The sequence below is a fragment of the Sprattus sprattus genome, assembly GCF_963457725.1.
Source record: "Sprattus sprattus genome assembly, chromosome: 1".
NCBI classification, from domain to species: domain Eukaryota; kingdom Metazoa; phylum Chordata; class Actinopteri; order Clupeiformes; family Clupeidae; genus Sprattus; species Sprattus sprattus.
Genome location: NC_137920.1, coordinates 69,864,056 through 69,884,817, shown reverse-complemented (window position 1 = coordinate 69,884,817; position 20,762 = coordinate 69,864,056). Strand labels below are relative to the sequence as shown.

At 42.7% G+C, this 20,762-nt stretch overlaps 1 protein-coding gene across 2 annotated transcripts in view; it reads left to right on the top strand.

Moving 5' to 3' along the window:
* Positions 1 to 19,300, top strand: part of gria3a (glutamate receptor, ionotropic, AMPA 3a) — a gene marked incomplete at both ends in the record, with an annotated part of 57,162 nt that extends 37,862 nt beyond the window's left edge. The window contains 6 exons of one of the 2 annotated variants that reach the window (XM_080856264.1): positions 2,414 to 2,620; positions 4,288 to 4,661; positions 6,559 to 6,757; positions 10,953 to 11,200; positions 17,556 to 17,670; positions 19,055 to 19,300. In XM_080856264.1, the coding sequence (XP_080712390.1) occupies positions 2,414 to 2,620; positions 4,288 to 4,661; positions 6,559 to 6,757; positions 10,953 to 11,200; positions 17,556 to 17,670; positions 19,055 to 19,300 (1,389 nt within the window). Of the gene's footprint in view, positions 1 to 2,413; positions 2,621 to 4,287; positions 4,662 to 6,558; positions 6,758 to 10,952; positions 11,201 to 12,632; positions 12,748 to 17,555; positions 17,671 to 19,054 lie in introns of both variants that reach the window. The other variant, XM_080856263.1, reaches the window with a different exon arrangement.
* Between the last annotated feature and the right edge of the window lie 1,462 nt (positions 19,301 to 20,762).

Sequence of the window (20,762 nt, the reverse complement as noted above, 5' to 3'; positions counted from 1 at the left end):
CTATTTAGCCAGACACTACCGGGGGGGGAGTGGGGTTAAATTGAAGGGGAACTACACCAAGTCAGAATGAGAGCACTTTATGCAAGAGTCACTCGATGATTACTAGAAACAGCGTATGCTTTCTCTGTGATTAGATCGAGAGAGAATGAGCGAAGGTTCACAAAATTCGAGTACAAAGGCTGTGCATCATATCTTTCCCTGCATTCTATAGCAACATTGAAACAGCATATTTAATATGATGGACTATATAGATACGATGTGCAGGACTTTAAGATCACAGGGAATGAACACGTATACACATACACAATTGAATATATTCTGAAGGTACTAATTATAGGTATTTTATAACCAGTGACACCCAAGGTGAAATGATGTAGGCTAGTAATTATAACCATTAACAGAGCGTTAAAGCCTCTGTTCGAGCGCTTCACTGAAATGAAACCGCTAATGAAACAGTTGGAGTTGGAGGCAGAATGGGGATAATTGTAGGCCAGCAAACCAGAGTAATTATCTACATTAGCCACTGTTGACGGTCATTATTTAAATGTACCATAAGGTTTGCCTTATCTTACATTTAAAGGAAATGACATTCTTTCTGACTCTGCCTACGATGGACTCATCTTAGGCAAATTCAGAATGTGACAGACAGAGCGATAGATAGACAGACAGAGCATTTAGACATCCAGTGTAGTTGTGTGCTAGTTGTTGGGGCACACACAGTGTAGATGGGGAAGAAATTAAACTGAGACCCCACAGGAAACAGATAGCCATTCTCTCTAGCGTAGCAGTAGAGCGGATGGACAGATGACGTCCTCTGAAACAGATGAGAGTGCGTGAGAGCAGTGCTCCACAGGCTGTTAAGAGTCAGAGCAGGACAGGGTGCTGTAGGTGCTGTAGGTGCTGTAGGCCCCCCCCCTTTCCCTACGTGCACCATGAGGGACGGATACCTTCAGCACAGACTACTGAACCATTGCGCCAGTCATTCCTGCCCCCCCAGTGCTCAAGCATCTAGTACTCACCCCCTCCCAGCCCCCCACAACCCCCCCGACCCCCACCTCCACCACTGCAAAGCACGCTCTTACCGCCCCCCCACCCCCCCACCCCCCCCCCCCACCTCAGCTTGGCTCTTCTCTACTTGTAGTGACTCTAACATCAAGGCTGCAGTCATTTTCTGACAATGAGGATAATGCATCCTTTATTTATTTATTTATTTATTTTACACTGTCTGCCGTTGAATTATGCTTTTTCTCCCTGCACATTGTATTGGATGTTATGGCAATGGTAAATTATTTCCACTGCGCTCGGCAGTGATGTCCAGTCAGTGCCATTTACTTCATGAACTGGAAAGTTTTCCTCCTGATCCCTGATCTGTAGCCCCTCCACCCTTATCCTTGACCGCCTCCTCCTTGTCTCCTTCACCCTTGTGTCCCCCCACTAAGCCGACGCAAGGCAAATGCACTGTCCGCCTGCAACACCCCAGTAATTGGAATCCAGTTGACCTTGTTTTGCAACTACACTACGCTATTGGTCTCAGCTCTGTGTCAGTGCAATGGAGACTGGATGCATTTGGCTGTGCACCGGGTTAGCTTGTTTGTCATGGGGTGGGGTTTGTGTGTGTGTGTGTGTGTGTGTGTGTGCGTGTGCGTGCGCGTGTGTGTGTGTACATGTGGGCGCACGCTTGCGCCGTGTGTTTTTGTGTTTGTGTGTGTGTGTGTGTGTGTGTGTGTGTGTGTGTGTGTGTGTGTGTGTGTGTGTGTGTGTGTGTGTGTGTGTGTGTGTGTGTGTTTGTATGTGTGTGTGTGTGCGTGTGTGTGAGCGTGTGTGTGTGCGAGCGTGTGTGTGCATTTGCGCTTGTTTGGGTTTCACACTTTCACTTTTGTGTGGTGAGTCATGGTGGTGAATGTGTGTGTACTGCACCTGTGAAATGGTGTTCACATAAACGTGTGCACGTGGATGTTTGTGTTTCACACTGTGTAATGTTGAAGTCACTGTCTTTATCTTTAGTAGTGTATAGTGATGTGGTTTTGAGGATGTGCATGCATGCATGCATGCTGCCATTTCAGGGACATTTTAGTAGGTGTTCTCTTCTTGTGTCTTAATCTTAATGTTTGGCATGTGGGTGTCTGTGTGCGTGCCTACGTACGTGTGTGTGTGTGTGTGTGTGTGTGTGTGTGTCTGTCTGACTGTCTGTCTGTCTGTCTGTATGTGTGTGTGTGTGTGAGCGTGTGTGTGTATGTGTGTATTTGTGTACACTTGTGTCTGTGTGTTTCAGTGTGTGTGCGTGTGTTTCTCTGTCGGTTTTTCTGAGTGTGTTTGAGTCTGTCTGAGTGTGTTTGTCTGTCTGTGTGTGTCTGTGTGTCTGTGTGTGTGTGTGTGTGTGCATGACAAACTCAAGCCTACGTTTAATTAACAGGAAGCTCCCTATGTGATGTACAAGAAAAACTATAATCAGCTGGAGGGGAATGAGCGCTATGAGGGCTACTGTGTGGACCTAGCCTCAGAGATCGCAAAACATGTCGGAATTAGATACAAACTGTCCATTGTTGCCGATGGAAAGTATGGGGCCAGAGACCCTGAAACCAAGACCTGGAACGGGATGGTGGGTGAACTGGTTTATGGGGTAAGTCTAGACCTGGTGGCCATTTTCTAACCAGTCGGACGAATTCAAAGTCGACATGAAGCCAGAGACACTCAAACCTCTCATTTTCTTGTCAAAATAAAAGCCACATAGACAGACACACCTCACATAGATAATGGGCAAATTTGAAGGGGAAAAAAAAACACACCACATTCATTTTTATGCACAGTTAAAGTTTTAAGTTATTATGTTTAAAATGATTATGTTAAGTTTAGAGTTTTAAGGTTTTAACATTTTTCACAGATACATCGTTTTGTTATAGTCTTGATGTTCATACACATTCCACATCATTGCAAACACTCGCATCACTTTCATTAGCATTTGTATCATATTTCTGTACATTTCAATGGCATTTTGACCTGGAAGTGATTGTGCGTGAACTTTAAGCCTTTAAGTGTTGCTGGCTTCACACAGGTCTTTTGGTCTTAGGGCCTCTTTTCACTGGTGTGTCTAATCCCTGTGTTGCGCAGATCAAGTCCTCTGTCCCCTGAGTTGGCTACTTCTTTACCATTTCAGCCAGTGAGAGTATAAGAGCACTCTCACTGGCTTGGTTGTAAGGGGGAATGGAAAGGGAGAGACATGTTTTATGTGGAGCTAGTGAAAGATGGAGCGGGCGGTGTTGAGCGGAACCGAGGGGGGGTGTAGCACAGCACCCAATCATTAATCCCCTCACTTCCTCTCTCCTACCATTCATACACAAATCATCTTGTGATGGGAAGGGGGAAGATGTTGGGGATTTGCAATGTAGGGTCAGTGTGCGAGGAAAAAAGTATGCTCGTGAAAGACAAAACTGTGCGTCATGATTTATTTGTGTGTCTGTGTCCCATGTGTCTCTGTGTGTTAAAGAACTGGCCGAGATCAGCAGAATGCCAGCCCCGGCATGATTTGATTTTTTGCATGGAGTTTAATATCTATTCCTGCTAACTTTATTTTTTAATGGAGGTCCAGAGGCCTCCAGAGTTCAGAGGTCAAAACTTAAACTTTCTGTGAACAGTCTGCTAACAACCCAATGACCTGCAATCTCCATGCCAGGGACCATTATGACATCACAATGTCTTCATTTTGACCTCTTCATGACCTCACCCTAGTCAAAGTCTAACGACTGGTTGCACCTGTGTCTGTGTTTGAGATATTGAGCTATTATGTTCTATTTGTGTCTGAAAACAACAATGCCTTCAATCATCCATGGAGACAAAGTAAGCAAGTGTGCTAAACACAGAAAAAAAAATACTTATGGGCAGTCTAACGTGAGACCCAGGAGACCCCCCCTTGACATGTAATGCTTGGTTAAACCACCTGTCTAGCTCAGCGTATGTATTCAGCCCACCATCATGCTCATGTGACAACACTATGTTTGCGTTTGTCTTCATGTGTACTTATGTGTGACTAATCCACTGTTTGCTCTTGTTTACCTTAAATGACCCAGATGGAATATTGTCTATATGTTTTCAATGAATAAGACTAGAATCACAGTATAGACTAGAAGAATAAGAGTACGTATATATTTTTTTTAGTGTTCTGATAAATGTGTGCATTTTTTAACGCATTTATTTCATTAAAGAACCAACTCTGTGTGTAACGGTCGGCCCACATCTGCATGTATGTCCCCGCAGGTTTACTGTCTTATTGATCACCTCGTATTTTTCCAGAGAGCTGATATTGCTGTGGCCCCTCTCACTATAACTCTGGTGAGGGAGGAGGTCATTGACTTCTCCAAGCCCTTTATGAGCTTGGGCATCTCCATCATGATCAAGAAGCCCCAGAAATCCAAGCCGGGGGTCTTCTCCTTCCTGGACCCGCTGGCCTACGAGATCTGGATGTGCATCGTGTTCGCCTACATCGGTGTGAGCGTGGTGCTGTTCCTGGTGAGCCGCTTCAGCCCCTATGAGTGGCACCTGGACGACAACGACGAGGCCAAAGACCCGCAGTCTCCGCCCGACCCGCCCAATGACTTTGGCATTTTTAACAGCCTGTGGTTCTCTCTGGGTGCCTTCATGCAGCAGGGATGCGATATCTCGCCAAGGTTGGTGCTCAAGTCAGTCCTTTCCCCATCAAGCACCTCCAACCATCTCCACCTCTCGTCCCTCTGCATTTTACTGTCACAGTCCCACTCAGTCACTGGGCCATGGTGTATATATGTTATCATGGATTATTTTGCATGTGTGTTTCACCGCTCTGTTCTTTCTTTTGGTCCGTTATTATGACTTCATTCCGCTGTTGTTGCCGCCAACATCCTTCATTTGCCATATTTACTCAAGCGCTCTCTCTTTTGCTCTTTCTTCTGATCTGATATCCAGTCGGGTCTTTTTTCTCTGTGCCTCCTTTGAGATTTATTTAGGATGCTGTGTAAGCCATTTAAACGCTGCAGCCTGTGACTACTGTGAGCCAACGCCAGTCACAGGTGATGCAATTGGGTCTGCACGGGCCCTAGTTCTTTCAGCTACTTATTTGGAATAAGGGACCTAAAGCAAATCGGTTATAATTTATCAGTCTTCCTCTCCTCGCCTCTCCTCGCCTCGCCTAGCCTCGCTTCTCTCTGTCTCTGTCTCTGTCTCTGTCTCTCTCTTTTTCTCTCTGCTGTATTACCTTTCTATCATTTATCCCTTTCTATTTCTCTCCCTTCCTCTCTCTCACTGTCTTTCTCACTTCTCGTCGCTTTACCCACTCTACTTTTGTTATTTTTGCTCAGTTTTTTCCCCTCACTATCCCTTATTCTCTCTCTTACTTGCTCTCATTTCTCTCTAGCTTGTTCTATTATCTCTGGCTTGCTCTATTCTCTCTCTTGCTTGCATGTTGCATGTGGTGCTATGCATCCACTTGGTTAGCTTATATTCACCATGTGTTTGACTGTAAAATGCACAGGGTGATCACTCACTCGCCCGTCGGTGTGTGTGTTGGTGTTGGTCTCGCCGTCTCTCTCATGCATGCCTCTTGGAGGGTTACCGTGTTTTTGCTGCATATTCTCCCATTTTACGGTCATCTGCCTGGTGCATATAACCCATTCACAGTGGAAGACTGATCCAGCCCTCTCCACAACCTCCCCCTTCCTTTCATTGCACCAGACCAGACCTTGTCACTTTTCATTCCACCATAGACATGTCCTCAGTCCTTGTCATCATTCATTCTTCCAAAGACATGTCTTCAGTCCTTCGTCATCATTCATGCCATCCATCTCTATGGTCAACAGAAATTCTGAGCGGCATTCAGGCTCTTTGGAAGGGGTTGCTGTTGCCGGTTCATCTTTGCCTTGTTCCACATACTAAGCAGGCATTGTCTTTTACGTTGTTGACATCTTCCGTCCTCATGGAGCTTTGTCCTCTGAAGATAAAATAACATCATGAGTGGTTTTATGAGTATCTACAGGTACATTTGTGGTTGTTCAGGTGAATTGCACAGGGAATTCGTTTAAGTAACACAATGCATGTTTCCCTTTACAACGCGGCACAGCTAAACACTCATTTCAGCTCAACTGAGAACATTTGGAGCTAGGGAGGAATACCAAGGCCAGTGAAAATGGCCGTATTATTGCTTTCATCCGTTAGCCAAAGCCTCTCTTTGTGCTGTGTGCTCTGGTAGCGAGCAGACTCCTTCTCTGGAGACAGGTGAGTGGAGTTACGTGTTCATCCTCCTGTATCCTGTATCCTGTGTTTTGTGTGGCCCAGGAACAAGCTGGGTCATACGAGCTGCAAACAAAGGCAGACATACAAGGATGAAAACCTTTGTAACCCTACAAGGGTTCTTTCCTTAAACATCACTGGACTCAGAAGGACTAAGTGTAATTTCCCCTAAAAGTGAGCCTCCTGCTCTCCCGCCTATTTTCTCTCTCTTTCTCTCTCTCTCTCTCTCTCTTTCTCTCTCTCTCTATCTCTCTCTTTCTCTCTCTCTCTCTCTCTCTTTTTCTATTCCTCCTCCATTCTCAGATCTCTCTCAGGCCGTATTGTTGGGGGTGTGTGGTGGTTCTTCACCCTCATCATCATCTCGTCCTACACTGCCAACCTGGCAGCCTTCCTGACCGTGGAGAGGATGGTCTCCCCCATTGAGAGTGCCGAGGACCTGGCCAAGCAGACAGAGATTGCCTATGGTACACTAGACTCTGGCTCCACTAAAGAGTTCTTTAGGGTGAGTTGTACTGGGCAAGATATATTTTCCCCTTACCTGTCTCTCCTAGGTTGGGACACGGTAAATTCTTATTTAATTGCGCATAACGTAGCGTCTGCATGCTCTCTCTCTCTCTCTTTCTCTCTCTCTTTTTCTCTCTTTCTTTCTCTCTCTCTTGTCATTTTACAGCGCATTTAATTAAGGTTCTGTCAGACTGATTAATAACATTTCTCTAACATTTTGATTCTGGTCTGCAGGGAGAGAAACTCTGCACGCCCACTCACGCACACACACTTACAGACATAAACCTATTCACATATCCACACAGACACACACACACACACACACACACACACTTACAGACATTAACCCATTCCCATATCCACACAAACACACACACATACACACACTTCACTCAACCTGAACAACAAACTGAGTGTTTAACACAGATCTGCAGATACAAGAGATCTTTTCATTTATGCATAGCCGTCAGCTGTTAATGTTTGCTGTGTTGTCATGATGTCACAACATCATCAGACATTAGATGTTGCCATTTTCTTTTCAGACTCGTAAATCAGCGAATACAGTGTACTGTGAAAAGCAATCTCTCAAAAGTTACTGAAAGGAAAAAAGCTCTCATATCAGTAATGTGAGCCAGCTGATGCAGTTACACTGTGAAATTGATCCTGAATCAAAACTGCTGGGGCTGTCATGATGGCCGTAGCCTCTCTCATTATAGCATACTGCTTTCCTGTCAAGCTGAGCCCTTTAGATACATGGTGTACTGTATCTTTAACTGCCATCAAAGGTGACTATAACACCTTTTTTTATATAATCCAACACCATCCTACAGAAATACATTGAGAACAGCATGAACTCAGCTAACGACCTCTAGCCTTCACTCTACTGTTGAGGGGTTAAAAGGCTCTTAAGCAACTTAGCTACCGCTCAGCCTGTTTCAGTTCAACAGCGTTCAAGGTAAAAGACAGCGACAGACAGGTCAGAAGCCAGTGTTGTCAATCTTCATGTTACAGTCCAGTCTCTTCAGACTGTTTGTGTCGTGATGGCCGTTGCTGGCCATTGTGCTGGCATTTAGAGCTGGCCTTCCATGACATTTACCTGGTTTCCGTGCAGACATCCATTTATGTCACTTCCTTCATATTAAATAGCTGCTTTTCTGACCTTCACCTAGAACACTTTCTCTCCCTCTCTCTCTCTCTCCCCTCTCCCTCTCTCTTCCTGTGCCTCTTTCTCTCTCTCCCCCCTCCTCTCCCCCCACCCCTTTCTCTATGTCCTTCTCTCTCTTTTGCCCTCTCTCCCTCCCCCTTTCCCACTCTCTCTCTTATACACTTTCTCTTGTTGAATTATTATCCAATCATTGGACTTTAAAACAACATTTGGTTTACTACAGCGAATCTTGAAATACATCCCTATACATTCTCTTTGAAAACCAATCTGTTGTGTAGTGTCCAAATTTAGTTCCCCCCCCCCCCCCCCCCCCGTGTAGATAAAACAGCCTCTTAACGACTGGATATTATTATATATAATGTACTGTGTATTTATACCCACATCACTTCATCACTGCAGTAGAATATGTGTGTGCAAGATGGTGAAAGCTACTGCACCACGCAGTGTACTCCCACGTGTGCAATGGTGGACTTGTAGGAAGAATATGTAGAGCCACAGGTAGGTGGATTAATCTCCATCTGACTAAATGAGTGGGTGTTCATGAATCTATTTCTAGCTAGGGCGCTTCACACAGGGTGGCAAATGTTTTTTTTGTGTACACGTTTTGGCAGCCCAGCCTTTCGGCCAGTTGAGCATCTGGTTGTAGAAAGGCAAAGCAAAGCGGGCCAACTAATCAAAGCGTGAAATACTGTTGAAATAAAACGGTGACACGGCACACAAAAGACTTAAGCAGGAGGACTTATGATGGCATTTCACGGGTTTCACAGGCATGGGCAGCTTTTTCAGAGAGGACTCTGGGAAAGTTTCACTGTAAGAGGTGGTGAAGTCACCTCTCTTTTTATAGTGTGTGTATGGTTTATAGAGGAGGATGGCGCAGAAGCTAAGTTTGTAGTGCTAGCTCAGCAGTATGAGGCTCTCCATTCTCTCATATTGTTTCACTGGATGTTTTGCGAGCTGTGGTAGTTGCTTTGAGTGGTTGCATATAAACAAGACAAAACCTTTTCACTTTTTCAAAGCAGTCTGCTTTTAATGTTTGTCTGTGTTGACATGATGTCATAACATCATCAGACATTCCCATGTTCTTATCAGACTCCTCAATCAGAATAGAATAGACTTTATTTGTCATTGTGCATTAGATACACAACGAAATTGGTTTGTGCAACCACTAAAAAAAGTGCAGTTGTGCTGGGTGGAGGGTAGGAGGGTAGTGTGATTATTAAGTTCTGTGATGGCCCTGGGGATGAAACTGTTCTGCAGTGTCATCAATCAGCAGATGAGGTGAACTGTGAAAAGTAATCTCCCAAAAGTTCCTGAAAGGAATTAAAGCTCTCTTATCAGTAATAGTAGTAGTGAGCCACCGTATGCAGTTACACTGTGAATCTGATCCCAGATCAGAACTACTGTTCTTTTGTTAGTTAGTTGAAAATTAATTTGAGTCAACCTCACAGGCTTATCAGTTATTAAAACACATTTCACAATCCATAACGTTTTCAGATAGTTTCACAAAAAAATCATGCTTCTTTTAATGGGATGACCACTCATTGAGGTTTAAAGAAGTCAGAAATGCCAAAGTAATGATTGTGTTTTGTACTGATCTGTTCAATTTTAGATTTAGTTACTTAGTTTATGCCTCACAGTCGCTGTGATTTAGTTTGCTTTAAAAGGTTTCATATTTTTTTCATTGTGTGAAAAATAGGCCTTTATTGTGTGACATTCTTTCATTGCATCATGCTTTGTTTACTCCATCTTGTGTCAAATTGGTGCATTGGGAACAGAGGGTTCAGTCTAACAGCCGTAGCTACAATATTCTGAGCCAGGGATTCGCAGTCCATTTGCCATTGGCAAAGACGGTGTCGTCATGTGCACCAATCAGCACTCTCTGTTAAATCATGACATTTGGGTTAGCTCAACAGCTAAACCTTAACTGAGTGAGAGCAATACCCATAAGGAAATAGTCATATATGTTCATTTTTATATATTATCTGCAAGTCACAGTGTGAGATCACAGTAACAAAGAAAGAACATATTGCTTATATATGAACTACCTTCCATGTTCAAGGGCCTTGATATACAATTTTAGTATGAAATGTATATGCTAGGTCTTTACCACATATTTGTCATACAAGAATTGCCCATGACAAGCGTGATTCCTATATGTTCATCACAGGCCTTTTCCATTTGGGTAGAGAGAGATGTATGAGTGTGCTATTGTCTCCTCCTGCGTCAGATTGGCTCCCCTGAGACCTCCAGTCTGGCTCTCAGTGGCCATCTTTGTACCTTTCAGGAAAATGAACATAAAAAAACTAAACATTTAATCTGAACACAAGAAAAACATTTAAGCAAAACATATTGTATCAACAGTACACATTCAGTACCCTGGACATCACAATTCAATTCAGTTCCTTTATAGGTTATTTGATAAGCAAAACAAGCACAGAAAAGAACAAAGAAAAAACATGTAACTGTAAAACACAGTATGTGCACAAACCTGGATTGAATCAATTAACACAAGCATTCACACGTGTGTGTGTGTGTGGGTGTGGGTGTGGGTGTGGGTGTGTATGTGTGTGTGGGCCTATTTGTGGATGAGTCTATGCACATGGGTTCATGTCTGTGGTTTCCTCTTATTCATTGTTCTTTTTAAACTGCAAGAATTGCTGTTTGTCTCCAAGAAGAATACATGATGTTACAGAAAGTTTTTTCTTTTTTTTGTTTTTTTAATTCTGATGCAATGTTGATTATTATTTCATTATATACGTCTCATGTATTAATTACCATGTGTGTGCCGCTGACAACCATCTATTTCTGGTCTCTTGACTGCGTTTTAGTCATGATCCATTTCTGTTTCATATACTCACTCTCTCTCTCTCTTTCTCAATTTTCTCTCTCGTTCTCTCAAAATCCTTTGTACTACGGTTTGATTTGTTTGTATTTGTCCTTGACGGACAGTGTACAGATCTTTTAATTCTCAGCGTCTTCTGCACAACTAGCCTCCTGGTCTCTGTTCTCTCTCCCCTCATGTCTACAGCGCTCCAAAATAGGCGTGTATGAGAAAATGTGGTCATACATGAAATCGGCCGAGCCCTCAGTGTTCGCCAAGACCACACCCGACGGAGTCGCCCGCGTGCGCAAGTCGAAGGGCAAATTCGCCTTTCTGCTGGAGTCCACCATGAATGAGTACATCGAGCAGCGCAAGCCCTGCGACACCCTGAAAGTCGGCGGGAACCTGGATTCCAAAGGATATGGCGTGGCCACGCCTAAAGGCTCGGCATTAAGGTGGGTGGGATAATATAACAATTCTCCATGTTGTTATAGTATTCCACCTACCCTGATGTCTCCTGTGTTCATATTAATCCATGTCACATTAGTCTTCATTGACACATCACCACTCCCACTGTCTCATTCTGACACACCATAGTATACCACCTGCCATGCTGTTCACTGTTGCCATAGCCATCACAGTATTCCATCTGTTATCAGCTATAACAGCTGTCAAAGTAGTCCTCTGGTTACCTTGTGTTTGTTACAAATTCACCGTATTCTATCATGCAACATTTACATACAACAGTATTTACCTCCAAATCTGTAGAAACATGTTTCATATAGGGATCCATTAACCCTTTCAGGCCATGTTTCATATAGGGATCCATTAACCCCTTCATGTCATGTTTCATATAGGGATCCATTAACCCTTTCAGGCCATGTTTCATATAGGGATCCATTAACCCCTTCATGTCATGTTTCATATAGGGATCCATTAACCCCTTCATGTCATGTTTTCAGTGCCATGCAGCCCTCCAAAACAATTTTCTCCCACAACCATTTTGTCACAATTCCATCATCACCATAGTGCACATATTTCTCATCATCATCAACATCATCATCATCCGTCATACCTCTTATACACCCCCCACAGACACTGTCCTGTGACCATCTTGTCTTATCCCTCCTCCCCCCCATGTGCTGAGGTAATCAGTTTGACAGTGATTTTGTCTTTCGTCTAGTGTTTTTACCTTCATGTATCACTGTTATATTTCTGTATTAATTCCATTTGTTCATTCTTTTTTTATTATCATACTTCTCCACCCCTTTTTTTCTGTGCAAAGTTTCCCTTTTTGTTTAGCGATGTTTGAAATAATTTTAGCTTTTAAATGGTTTTCATTTTTAATCATTATTATCTGTCAAGTCTACCCCCCTCCCCAGCTCCCAACCGCCCCCCCCCCCCCCCACCACCACTGCCCCTGGCTTCACTTGTCTCCGTCAGCTCCTGAGTCGAGTTGTTTGCTTCTAGATTTAAGACCTCTGCATTCTTTTGTGTTCTTTATATTGCATTAAGCTGCTCAGTTTTCTGTGACGAATGTTTTAACTTGCATGCTGTTTGTTGCTGTTACTTTTCTCCTCTTGATGACAGAGTGTCCCCATCCCGCACCCTTCACTTCAGACCCCCCTTCATGCCACTGTGTCAGGATCAACACTTTCTTTGCCTTAGAGAGCACTTCTTACTCTCACTCCTATCTCTCCACTGCAGTTAAAATTAACTAATTAACCAATTTGTCCTTCTCGTGCTCCCCTTGTGAATCATTGATTATGACTTAATATATACCACAGCTTTAATAGTACTATTACTATTATTACTACTAACATTTAATATATTAGATTTCTCACGGACCTGTTCATTTTCTTACAAGTCATGTTTTATCGTTTCAAGAAATGCTGTTAACCTGGCAGTACTTAAACTGAACGAGCAGGGCCTGTTGGACAAATTGAAAAACAAATGGTGGTACGACAAGGGAGAGTGCGGCAGCGGGGGCGGGGACTCCAAGGTCAGCCTCAATGTCACCAAAAAATGGGTATCTGAGAGAAGAGTAATCGGCAAGGCTGTTTGCAGCTTTAATATGGCACACTGGGCCTATAATCAGCAGCCTTATAATCAAGCCCAATGTTACAGAATCATTATCAGATTTGAAGAAAAAAAAAATGTGTAGCTTTTTGCATTATTGTTATCAAGCAACTAAGATCAAACTGGGAACCCTTTACTTGGCTAATAGAGGAAGAAGAGCAGTAAGTGATGCTGGACATCATATGTGTAGCAGTCCTCAAGGCCATAGGCCGCACTCAGTGGAGGAACGGCACCCTTTGGTGCCCCCAGAGGTTTCTGTGTGTAGCTCTTTGGAGCCGCTGCAGTTAAACTGAGTGCATCTCTTTCCAAGGACAGTATTTGTTCAATGTTCATTACAGAAGTAGTGTTTAGCCAGGGTCGCTAGTTGAGTTTAGTGAACTTGGGTGTGTTTTGTTGTGAGCACTCTTAAGCGCGTGGCTTGCCCTGTAGTTGTGAAGGCAGCAGTTGTTTTCGGCTGCTTTTCTTCTACAGGGCAATAGAGGGTGGGAAAAGTGGCAGACACGTTAGAAAGAAAGATTAGGGCAGGCTTTAGCATTCATAAATCAATCTTAAAACAGGAAAAAACCCTCAGTCAATATGGTTAGACCATATTGCAGTACTGTTAGACCATAAAATCTGAATTATGTAAATACCACCACAACCAGATCCAATGTGAAAGATCCGCCATGACCCACCGTGTCCAAGTGTAGATGCTGGGCACCTCTGAGATGCTGCTGACCTGGGGGACAGGGGTATAATTGTCTAGGGATGGCGAGGCGAGCAGCGTTGTCTTGAGGGGACTAAGCATTGCAGGCAAACGTGAGAATTCTAATGACTAAGAGACATCAAAAACCACATCATAAATTATCTTTGCCCACAACCCACCACCGAAAGGAAATGCCAACCCATTGCACCCCTATACAGGGCTGATTGGTTGTTTTCTGACAGACCTCAAGACCAATCCACACCTTTTCCCTGCACGGCACAAACCCGTGAGCCAGTTGAAAGTGGGTAGACTGTGACCTGCACTTGACCTCTAATGACCCCCACATGCACCCACATCTCTCTACACCCTCTACATCTACACAACATATAGGAGCTTATACACAAACACAATCTCACACTCACCCTCTATACACCATATACAAGAGACTCTCTCTCACACACACACGCATGCACTATACTTTCTCTCTGTAGACTGACACTGTGCACACAGTAGCCTACACACAAAGCAGGCTCTCGCACACACATCCACATAAGCAACACACACTCTTTCTACACTACACTCACACGGCGTACAGTAGTCTACACAGACAGTGGTGGTTCTGTGTCCACTGCCATTTTGGCCCTCTTTGTGCACTCTGCAGCCCTGCGCTTAGCACATTGTAAGCAGCGTGGCAGCTCCAGCTCTGGGCCTCTTGCTCTAAGTGATTCTCTCCTGATCGTAAGCAGGACGGGAACACTTAACAAGACCCCCAAGATGGCTGCCCCGTCCAAGCTACAATGTGCTCGGCCTTCTGGGTAAAGGGTAGGCACAGCCATGTTATGGTATCACATTTGACTGCCACGTTTCCTGTTTATTCAGATTGTTTTTCCTAAAAATGCATGCACTTGTACTTTGACACTGTGTGCTAAATATATTGTATGTAATAACCACTGAGAGAGGGTATATTTAGGGATTCACTAAAAAAAAGGTTCTTAATTTGTATCTAGCTCAGTTTAATTCCTAGTTTAGTGAGCTCTTTTATGAAGGCTATCGGCCAAATAGTTCATGCAGGGGACAGCATCAATCTTAACATTTCTATCAGTGCATACAGTATATTTCAACCCAGATCTTTAATTGAAACGATATTTATTATGTAAGAAAAAATGGGACATGTTAAACACATTCATAATTGATTCATGTATCTTTATCATTATGGTTTAATAAGTGGTAATTTTGAATGTTTTATTTTGTAAATTTTTGCATGAAATATTCATTGTCCCAGTTTAATTTGGGTTAGTATTTTGTTGTTTGGTTTTTATTTTTGATGTTATTACCTTCTGTCTGTTTTATTTTCTCTATTTAATTTTGTACTTGTCTCAAAGATGTGGCCTATAATAGCGGGGTTAACATGCTAGCCTAAAAACAAAGGCCCACAATAGCAATGAATGAAAAACATATTATACTTCCTGTCCTATTTACCTATCAAAGTACAACACATTCAAATCTGAAACCTTCTTTTTATAATACCTGAAGAGTTTTGGTGACTTGGTGCTATAAGCTTGAATGTATATGTTTACTGGGCGGTCCTCATCCTCCGGTGTGCAGGCTCTATGCACTGGCAGGGTGGCAGGCAGTCTATTAAATCAGGTCTGTCCTCCACTGACTACATGGCTCAAAGTCACAGACTCACCAGAGGTGTGCTGAGAGCTGCAGGTGTCAGAGTGCATTTTGTCCTCTTGGCGTCCAGACTTGTTGGACACGCTCACTGCGGCAGCAGCTCAGCAGTACAGACACGGAGCATACTGAATCTGACCACTGCATGCTGATGCGTAGGTTCTCTTCAGGCATGCTTCCAAACACTGTAGCCTGGCCGTTGGGTATTGAATTACCAGAGAGACTTGTTCTAATGAGGCTGTTTGTGTGTGTGTGTGTGTGTGTGTGTGTGTGCGTGTGTGTGTGTGTGTGTGTGTGTGTGTACGTGTTAATGAACCAGCATCTCAGATCACTTGTTTATCTGCACACAACCTTTAATTGACCTCCTCCCCTAGTTAATAATCCGCTGGTTTAAAATAACACAGCGAGCCAAATCCCATTTGAAGGATGAACTACCTTTAACATTAATAAGGCTAGGAATGGCATTTTCTCCCGACCGGTAAAGGTCAGATTGAACGTAACCAAAGCTCATCACCTTCAATGAACGTATTTCCAGTGGCATCACACCCTGTTTCACACCAAAGGTTTTCCACTTGAGTTTTCAGTCAGTATGTGGAGCTGCGTGGACTTCCTTGCCTCGGCTCCGTGTGTCTCAGCTCTGCTCTGGTGAGTCTGCACTGCAGCTGGTGCCTTCGTGCCTCACTGCCTGACGAGCAGCGGACACCGGCGCGGATGTGGCCCAGACCCCACGACCGCTCCGGAATTGGCCCACTCACTCACTCCCTCCCTCCCACGGGCGTTCACGCTACATGCACAAAAAATGTTCCATTCCTCTTACTAGGACAAGTCCAATGGCGTTAACATCAGAGGGCCAAACAGGCCAGCTGTTGCCATCAGTGCTGCGCTAACTGGGTTACACGAACAGGCACATTTCAAATGTAACAGGCTCCCACTCAACGCCCCATCCTTCTGTCACTCGCGCAGCTGTGCTCGTGAAACACACTGCCTCTGAGACTGGCGTGCCAGTTTAGCCGCAGTCCTTCACTGTGTGTGTACACCTCCCATAATGCTCTTCCCCGAACTCAATCACGATTATTTCTGTGTCTGTTACTCCTCAGGCAGTAGAGCAGCCAATTAGAAATCTAATCTCACTTAATTAGACTGGAGGGCATCGTTTGGACTCCTGCTGTAACATTGTTTAATATCATGTGTCTTGACATTACCACCCACTCTAAGCTTGTTTTGTTTTTTATATGATTTAGTATTGTTCAGCTCATTCATATTGGTAGGTCCTCAGTGCCTTTAACTATGTGTGTGTTCTGTTTGTTTGACTTTGTATTGCTGTGCAGTGACGGTATGATCCTGGTGTAACTCCATCTTATCCTGTTCAGTGTTCATTGTTGAAAGAAATTGTGTAATGCTGTGAAAAAGTTTAATGGATCGGGTAAGGTTGAATAATAGTATTACTAGATACAAATTGTGGTCCAAATAATAAGATTAGCCATCAGGGAACTCATACAAGTGGCATACTAGTTTTGAACCCCTCTTCAGTTAACACTATTGAAGTCTGCAGTGGTGAATACAATATATTTCATGTTGAATACAACTGTTCATCATTTTCAGAAAGAGAATAAACAGAGGAATCTAGCAGTCATGTCGGTGCCATAATGCCTTTCAAAAGAATAGCCCTTCAAAAATTGCTTCCCATTGGGAAAGCCTTTGAACTCTATCTCAGTTATTCAATAATGTGTCAGAGGACGCATAGAGCAATTCTGTTACACCTCTATTACTTTCCTCCCGATGCGCTTCAAAAGCGGTATTTGCCAAACTGATGTGGTCACATATCGGAGGGAGCGCTGTTTATTACAGCCAAGTAATTACCACACAGAGCTGTAGAAAAGGTGTAATATAGATCTTCTGATATCCTGATGTTGGGCTACTTTTTTGTAAGACCTTGGCCAAGACCTTCAACAACAATAACTTTAAGAAAACTTGAATATCTGACTGCTGGTTTTGTTTGTCTGTTAGTCAAGAAAGGGTTCCTGTAGGATCTAACTTGCAAAATATCGGTTGAAAAAGCTACATGGACCAATTATTTATTGACGAGTAACACTGCATTTTCTCTCCATATATCATTCTGTTATTCTAGTTGCTGTATCAATTCTTCTCTTTTGGAACAGTGTGTGCCGATTACTCAAAGCGATAGAGGTAGTGCCTGGCTCTCTAGGGTAGACCTCCTGTCTGAAAGGTAACATAGTTTTCTGCTTGCTGTCTGTGATGTCATCAGGCCAGGTACCCTGCATTATCGCTTTGTCTAAAGTCTAAAGTAGTCAAACCTTGAATAACATAAAATAACATAATACAATGTTATTTATGTTATTTCCCACGTGAAGAACTCCTGTAAACCTTGCAGTATTGAAACTCAGTGAGCAAGGCATCTTAGACAAGCTGAAAAACAAATGGTGGTACGATAAGGGTGAATGTGGAACCAAGGACTCGGGAAGCAAGGTCAGTCGCTGCAGGTCTTTCTGTGCTAACTGCATTCTGAATCTCGTTCATACACATAGTGATTTAATGACTGCAACATAGGAGATGCACACAGATGAATAAGACACGGATTGCAAATGATCCTTTTAATCATTTATTCACACCTTTTTCTCTTAAGATGGAACATGGCAGTCTAAGAAGTTACAAAAGGCCTGTTAACTTCATAATGAAAAATGTCATTTTATTGCCATTTCTTCAAGTTACCCTTAATCAGCCCACACACATAAACTGTTGTCATTGATAGTGGGACAGCCACAGCATGCCTTGGAAGAAATGTTAAGTATGTAACCCTATTTGTTTTTTTTATCAAACAGACACCATTTAGATAAGAACCTGAATTATAACCATTTTGCCGCAGTGATATTTGCCAAACCCTCATTGAGGATTTATTTATCGGTGTCCTTACTTATTTGCGTGCCAGTTGAATATATCAAATCTTTTAACATTATGTAGTGCGAACGAGAGACAAGTCTCCTTATCCTGACAAAGCGCAAACATAACAGCTGCCAGACTCCAGTGGTGATTAAGTGGTAGGGAGGAGAATGGCAGTGGTGTTTGGAGGTGAGCAGTCATAATAAGTAGACTTGTTTATCACTCTCCATGAAGTTAAGGCATTTGATAAATCAGTGTTTAACCCTCTGGGGATGCAGGCCTCCCACCTTCTCTCTTTAGCGTCTCAGTCAACAAGCCTCTAGCCTAGGGCAACTGACTTATGTGGACTCCACAGAGGCTCTCATAGGGTTAAAATGCAAATGGTAAAACTCTTGTAAATATATTTCAGTATTTGGGTGGTTTGGAAGTTGGCAGCAGCAAAATGGTTGTAATTCACCTCATTGCAGCCTGTGACTTGACACTCTACTGTGTAGGTAAAGATATGAAATATGCCCTATGCTACAACAAGGACAGGAAAGTGAGGTGATAGTGCACAACAAGGACAGTTAAGTGAGGTGATAGTTCAGAAAGGGATTGACCTGTTGGTAACTGACCCGCTTCCGCGAAAGACAACCTCAGAGGAGATGATAATTGTACATTTTGTTCAAGCTGTCATTTTACTGTTATATCACACAAAAATAGAGTGTTCTTGTTTAAAGCCTCAGGGCTTCTCTGCGAGGACAGTCTAGTCTAGTCCAGTCTCTCTCTTCATTTTTTGCATAGGTCAGCTTGTGATTGATCCTTTAATCTGATGTAGATTCATTACAAAGTAAAAAATGTTTCAAGTAGCTGTATGGGCTGGGATATGTGTTAGATATTGGGAGGGGTGGTTCTAGTACTGTTCTAGTGGTGTTCTAGAGCTTCTTCCGTGCAACCCTTGAGAGTGCCTGATGAGTGTTGTCTGCCTTCCCAGGACAAGACCAGTGCTCTGAGTCTGAGTAATGTGGCTGGAGTCTTCTACATCCTGGTCGGGGGACTGGGATTGGCTATGACCGTGGCCCTGGTGGAGTTTTGTTACAAGTCCCACCAGGAGACCAAAAGACTCAAACTAGCCAAAAATGCTCAAAACTTCAAACCGGCTCCCCCAGCAAACACACAGAACTTTGCTACATACAGAGAGGGTTACAACGTGTACGGGACAGAGAGCGTCAAAATCTGATGGTACACGCATATATACATTTGTACGCACACACACACACATAAACACACACACACATATATATATATTTATGTGTATATGTTTATAGTACACACACATGCAATCTTGTACCCTAGTAGTCTATGTACCATTACATTGACTATAGTAGTGATCAAAACTATTGTCATTGTCCAAATCATGAGTTGTGTATGTTCTTTTAAAGCAGGTGACTGCAAAAGAAATAGACCTGGTCTGTCTTGACCCAACCCCCCATCCCCATGGTCAATAGATGCCAGCAGAGTCTGAAGTTGCCTAACCTGATGTGATGAATCAGACGGTACTGACCAAGATGCAACTCAACTTGAATCATGGGACTTGAAGTCTCTCAGTGCCTTACTGCGCCTCCAGCGTCAGAGCAATGCAAACTGTCGCCTGACAGGAACCCCAACAAGAAACAAAAAATGAGAATGAGAGACAAGATCCTAGATTTATTAAAACATTCACCTGTTAACATCTCAACATTTTTGGACGTTTTTGAAGATAAAAAAGCAGCCATCACAAGGACTTCCTTCTCATTCTTGGACACAAAAGAATGAGTCCTGTCAATGTTTGGAGCTTCACTTTAAATCATCATAATCTCTTTTCAGCCATATTTTAATCAAAAAAAATATTTAATGAAGTTATATTGTGTTGCTTCATTTAACACTGCTGTCATCTTGATCATTTAATATAAATATATGTGGAACATTATAGTTTATTTTATTAAACTTAGGACTGAGTTTTTTCTAGAGTAAGAAACATAGAGAAACACATAGAAGTATTGTTACCCCGGTTATGTTTTGCAGACTACATGTTATCCCTCATACTGATAATTCATTTGATTCATTGCTTAATGTTTCATCAGATCATAACGGAATAGCAGACTGCAGAACTAAATATAATGCCATCAATACATTTTAATACTTTGGTGCCATACTATCATTTAGGCATATGGTTAAAATGTGCAGTTTATAGAAAGACTGTATCAACGACATGATTATTCTTGCCAATGAAAGGAATTAATTGAAACTGATACAGTACAATGATTTGTCCTATTTATTCTTAAGATGAAGGAGAGCATAGGTTTTTTAAAGCAAGTATGCATTTTAAACTGACCTATGATTTTGGTTTTGGTTTTGGTTTTATTTTTTTCTCCTTCTGAGTAACAAAAATACAAAATCACAGACTCAGTCCTTAATTACTTTGTGACTTTTTATTTTTTAAGGAAAAAAGAGCTATAATTCTGTGGAATACAAAATGTACAAAGAGAAAATAACAATGGCGAAAATGTAAAGACAAATACAGTATAGTTTTGTAAATGACGGAGCTGTTAATGTATGTGTATATTCTTTAGCTGATTTTCTAGTGAAGGCTTTTTCCTCTGTCAATGCATGTGAAAACTGGTGAGTGCTTCACCAGAACTGCTACTGATCTGCAGAACCTA